Below are 6000 nucleotides of genomic sequence, written 5' to 3'. Positions count from 1 at the left end.
AGCATGAAGCCCGGGTATTTTAGTAGTGTAGTTCAATAAAACCAATTTTTAACCCTACCTTTCTCCTTAAATAGGGATGTGGTGGTGCTGTGGGTTAAACCACAGAAGCTCAGCAGTTGTAAGATTGAATCAACGCAACAGAGTGAGCTCCTTTCGCTTGTCCCAGCTCCTTCCAATGTAGCAGTTCGAAAGCATGTACTGTACAGTAAATGTGAGTAGATAAATAGGTACCACCTCGGTGGGAAGGTAACAGCATTCCATGTCTAGTCGTGCTGGCCACGTGACCACAGAAGCTGTCTTTGGACAAACGCTGGCTCTATGGCTTGGAAATGGGGATGAGCACCCCGCCCTAGAGTCAGACATGACTGGACTAAATGTCAAGGGGAAACTTTACCTTTACCTTGTCCTTAAAAAAGACCCAAGCTGGCTTACATCAGTAAAAGTCAATACCTGTATATAAAAGCTTAAAACCGTAAGTATATTAATCTTAAAGAATCAATTACCATCCCAAAAATGGTATACAAAGTCAACACCAGAAACACATTCAAAGTAACAATGCACAACAATCCATTAAAAAACCCTTCTCTCTGGCAGTCACTAAGGGAAAGCCCACTTGAAAAGAAAGATCTTCACCTGCTTGTGGAAAGAGGGGGCCAGCCTGGCCTCCAGTGGGAGGGAGTTCCAGAATCTGGGAGCAGCAACAAAGAAAATCCTTTCCCTTGTACCCACCAAACACAGCTGTGAAGGCAGAGGGGCTGAGAGAGAAGCCTCTCCTGATTATCTTAACACCTGGGCAGGATAAAGGGAGATGCGGTTTTAGGTAACTTGGACTCAAGCCATATTTAGTACTTTATAGATTAAGCCCAGCACTTTGGATTGTTCCTGGAAACGGATCCAGTGGAGTTGGTGTAAAAAAAGGTGGGTTATGTGATCCCAGTAATCAGCCCCAATTAACAGTCTGGCTACAGCCTTTTTGAATTATCCATCCTTGTTTCTGGAACCATAACAAAGGTTAAAGTGGATCCAGTCTTCATTCTGGGCCATCCTTACAACCCGTCTTCCTTTAGATGGCACAAGGCTTTGGTCTGGAGGCAACGCATTTCAAAAAGAGGCGAGTTTCGCCCTTGCGCAGCCCTCTGATCAGCTGAGAACCCGCGAGTTATACCAAAGAGAGAAACTGGATCTTGTGCTGCGGCTGAGGTCGAAACGATGAGGCTGAGCGCCGTTTCGGATTAAAGCTATCCCTGTTGCGCACCCATTACCCTGACAAGCCAATTCAATCCCACCCCTTGCAGGGAAAGAGATCGACTCCCGGCAAGAATCCACCCCAGGTTACAGAGCCCTGGATTGATGACGAGCGGCCACGGGGCGAGGAACACCCCGTCCACTTTCTCCCTCAAGACTCTTAAGGGAGAGTTTTTCCTTTTCCCCTCCTTGACGGCAGGGGCCGCTGTGGGCAAGCAGGAGCCGGTTGGTCGGACCCCATATATCCGGCCCCGTCTGGCTCGGAGAAGCCACTTCCGCCGCCTCGCGTGCCTGCCGCGGGTTGGTCTTTCCCGGAGAAGAGCGGCGTGTTTGAGGGGTGCCTGGTCTTCCTCCGCCGCCATGAAGCCGGTGAGGGCGAGCGCGCTGGGCGCGGGGGTTGGCCGTGGGATAAGGGGAAGCCGACTGTAACGGAACGTGTGTTTGGTGGTCTACGGGAAGGGGCGGTGGAGCGGGAGGTTTGAGCAGTTGCTCCTTGGGCAGCATGTGGACCGTAGGGGTAAGTCCTGTGTCCGGGCAGTGCGAGAGGCCGCTTGAAGGTGGGGTGGAGTAAGGGGTGAAGGCGAGTAGGAGAAGGAGCCACCGGTGGTTGTATCGTGGACGCTTCGGTAGGAGGCGCACCGAGAGCAACATATGCCTAACGTGTAATGCGTTGCTTTTATTCTATTAATTGGGCGACGTGTCTTGTGGCAATGGTGTTAAAATATACATGATTAAGAATAAAAGGCTTGGTAGGAGCATAAAACAAAGACAGCTCCTGCAGTCAGACCAGTTGATCCAACTGGACCAATTTCCAACGTAATTCAGATTGTCCAACCAGACCCCCATTTTAGTACTGTATTGGCTGTGTGCGGGAGAGAGGCTCTTGAGAGTCCCCTGGACTGCAAGGAGAACAGACCTATCAATTCTGAAGGAAATCAATCCTGAGTGTTCACTGGAAGGACAGATCCTGAAGCTGAGGCTCCAATACTTTGGCCATCTCATGAGAAGAGAAGACTCCCTGGAAAAGACCCTGATGCTGGAAAAGTGTGAAGGCAAGAGGAGAAGGGGACGACAGAGGAGGAGATGGTTGGACAGTGTCTGCGAAGCTGCCAACATGAAATTGACACAGCTACGGGAGGCAGTGGAGGATAGGAGGGCTGGCGTGCTCTGATTCATGGGATCACGAAGAGTCAGACACGACTAGAGGTGTGCGGGAGAGAGGCAGTGAGACTCTCCAACAGCTGGAGATCAAAGTCATACTGTCTCTTTACCTAGAAATTTATGATATAGTAGTACTGTGTGAATGTATCTTAATTCCTTTTTAACTCCTTCTTAAAGTTGCCTATACTGATAGTCATTAAAACATCTTCAAAATTTAATAAACCAAATTGAAAGAAGACCCTTTGTTTTGTTTGAGTTTAATCTCAGCAACTTTCCTTTAATCAAGGTCATTCTTAATTGTTTTATTGTTGTTGCTCTTAATTATGCCAGCCTGTGGAATGTTAACTTCATATTACTGCCTAATTAAGGAATTCTTAAGGCAACTGTCCTTTTCGGTGTTTAGACTTGTAGAGCTGTAGTGGTGGAAGCTGCTGCAGAAACCTGAAGAACTCCAGCCTGTGTGTGGTTGTGGCCCTGTTTGTGCAACCTGGTTGTACAACTGGGCATGGCTGACAATATCTGATGTTTAACATCCATTATTATATATTGGTGTGAAAACACTTTATTCTTACTGTTTCCAGAGAAAAAATACCAAGCGGGGTCCAAGCTTCCGTAAGTTGTTGAAAACAAGTAAAATAAAACTTGACAACAAGTTAAAAAACAAACAGTACAAGCAGCAGAGCACTGCAAAGAAATACAGAAAAGAACAAAGGAAATTGAGACAAGCTGTCAAAGATGTCGTATCCAGGAAACCGGTACCTTTGGATGACCAGAAAAAGCATCCAGGTGAGACATAACAGTGCTGTGCACAAAAAGTAAGTAATGGCAGCTAGGGTTGTTATAAGGTTTCCTTTTTTTCTTGAAAGCCATATCACTGTTGTTTATCAAAGCAGGGATAAACAAGTTGCAGGCCTGCTGTCATCCCTTAACCTCTGACTGTGGTATCTGAAGCTGATGGGAGTTACAGTTCAATATTTGGGGTGTCACAAGTTGTCCATGTTGAAGTGATGGTTCTTTAGGTATGTTCCTGGCTTTGATTGTGATCCGTCATGGCAGAATATGCCCTTTACATAATGACTAGAATCCTACAGCATATTATACTGTACAAGTGTAGCTTTTTAGTGGGAAATTGCCAGAAGTTAGGAAATATGTATAAGCATTTTGTGTTGCATCTTGAGTTTCACAAGTGGTGTTTAATAGGAAATGCCCATACTGACTTCTTAATTTGCTGCTAAACATTACACCAATTGAATCATTTTGATGAACATGGTTAACAAGATTCTGGCTATTGTAAAACATTACAGCTGTTCAAAATGAGGATAGATTAGTTTATGAAGATGCCACTCAGTAAAATATCAGGGTGTTTGAATGTGAAAAAAATTAACTTTTGAAACTTCATCTTGGTAGTGAGAGACAGTGAAAAGTAGGCTGCATTCTACTTTGTAACTTTCCAGAGTTTTTTATCACAAAATCTAATGCTGGCTTGATTATAGTTTTAATGAATGTTCATATATGAGCAGAGCAGGCAGGTATTAAAAATGAATGTCTGATTAAATAATTGAAAGAATGGATATCGCTATGATACTAGTATCAACAGAATGACAGCTGTATCTGATGAAATTTACTCAAGTCTGTGAAAGCTCATGCCATATTATATATGTTGGGTTTTAAATGCTACAGATCTCTCTTTGAGATCAACAGAATAGTAAGTTACAGTGGCTGAAATTTAGTAGTGTATTCTTAGTTGCATTTATGATTATAAAAAGAACTGTGTTTGACAGGGCCAGAGTTTTATTTTGTCCCATTTTCTGTTTCCAGCTGGGCACTTGAATGCTTCTTAGAAGCTTTGAAACACATTCTGAAAGCAGCATTTCTTCCCCGTATTATGTCCCAGAATTAAACACAGTTTAAAACCCATTTGAACATCTCAGAACAAATTTACACTAGAAGGCAGCTTTGTATAATTCAGCCCTAATTAGCTTTCTAAAAACAGAGAAGGATGGTGCCTAGTGACCCTATGTAGGACGCTTGTTCCAGAAGGAAGCTTGGTTTCTTGTGTTGGCTTTTTTGTTCTCCTTAGGTGTTGCAATTCTTAATATGATGGACCACAAGGACTGTGTAGGGCAGGTAGCTATTTTTGGGAGATGTTCTGCCAGATACTTGGGCAATAAACTGTTAAGAATTTTACAGGTTATGACCAGCACCTTAAATTGAGCACAGAAACTAACAGGGACCCAATGAAGGTGTGCCAAGACTGGGAATATGTGTTTATATCTGTTGGCACTTGTAATTAGTCTGGCTGCCTCATTTTGGACCTGCTGGTTTCCATACTGACTTTAAGGACAGCCCTACATAAATAATATTACAGTAGTCTATTTGGGGGATTACAAACACATGGGCTACTGTTGTTAGCCATTTCTTATCCAGGTAGGAGTGTAGCTGGGCAATCAACTGAAGTTGATATAAGGTGCTCTTGGCCACATATAATTGTTCCTCCATAGAGAGAGGTGTGTCAAAGAATACCCCCAGGCTGTGAACTTGATCTTTCAGTATAACCCCTTTGAGATCAGATAAATATTCCTCTGATTATTATTGTTAGAGTGAGTATAGGTTGTTTAACCTTCTAACCCATCCTGTTCAGAAGGCTAGGGGTAGGTAACTGTACTTATGAATAATGTTTTGGATTTCCCACTGAATAGATTGGGATTATTAGTTATGATAAATAAATAATCAACCCCCCCTAATCTTCTTATGCAAAAATTCATATCTGCACCAAATGATCACAGGGCAGGGTCATAAAACCTGGTTACTAGTCTCATTCTTCCATATCAGAAGTGGCATGCCTCTGTATATCAGTTTCTGTAGAATTTGAGACAGAGGTAGTTGCTTGTTGGTGGTTAGGTTTGCCTTTCCCACCCTCAGTGAGCTCTTCTGCCTTGGCTACTCACAATGGAGTACTGTGCTTTCAGAAGCCAAGGAAACAATAGGGTCCCATCAGCTGTAAGGGTTGCACATTGAGCAGCTGAAAGTTGCAAATGGTGCACATCCATTTCATTTTTTGACAAATTGGTCTTGGAAAGATAATGGGGAGCTGAATTTCAAGGCAGAGATGGGCCAGAAATAACACCAAATTAAAGTGTGGCATGCGAATGAGCAGTCGGAGGATCTTTCTGTGCATCGCTGTTTGCTCCTCCTGATCCTGATTTGAGGCTAACCATAGTTTGCAGCTTTAGATGAACAGCAAAAGTATGGTTTATTCTTCTACATGTCCAGTTTTGAAGCCAGTAATTGGGAGGGTATACCTGAGCACCACAACGAAAAAGCAGGATGAGCATGTAAGAGTTACACCATGAGAAATATAAGGGTAGAAAAATAGATTTTGCAGTGTTATGTGTCTGTGTTCCTAAGTACCTCCAATGTGTCTTCACTTTGGCAGAAAGGAAGGAAGAAGAGGAGGAGGAAGAAGAAGCTCTTCCTCTTGATATGATGGATGAAGATGACCTAAAGTTAATGGAGGAACTGGCTCAGAAAGCATCTTTTATAACAAGAGACCTGTCTTCCACGTAGGTGTTTGCAAAGTTGATTGATATAACA

The 6000-nt window shown here is 43.4% G+C and overlaps 1 protein-coding gene across 5 annotated transcripts in view; it reads left to right on the top strand.

Annotated features, from left to right (window-relative positions):
- The first annotated feature begins 1335 nt into the window (after positions 1-1335).
- Positions 1336-6000, top strand: part of NOC3L (NOC3 like DNA replication regulator) — a 52412-nt gene continuing 47747 nt past the window's right edge. For 3 of the 5 annotated variants that reach the window (XR_013543963.1, XM_078391330.1, XM_072995316.2), the window contains exons 1-3: positions 1336-1614; positions 2988-3192; positions 5843-5969. Coding sequence is in view for 2 of the 5 variants with exons in the window: in XM_078391330.1 (XP_078247456.1) it covers positions 1351-1614; positions 2988-3192; positions 5843-5969 (596 nt within the window). In the remaining 3 variants the exon portion in view is untranslated. The other 2 variants (XR_013543965.1, XR_013543964.1) reach the window with 2 other exon arrangements.

Source organism: Pogona vitticeps, chromosome 3, assembly GCF_051106095.1.
Source record: "Pogona vitticeps strain Pit_001003342236 chromosome 3, PviZW2.1, whole genome shotgun sequence".
NCBI classification, from domain to species: Eukaryota; Metazoa; Chordata; class Lepidosauria; order Squamata; family Agamidae; genus Pogona; species Pogona vitticeps.
Note: the sequence above shows the minus strand (reverse complement) of the source record. Positions and strands in the feature narration are given on the sequence as shown.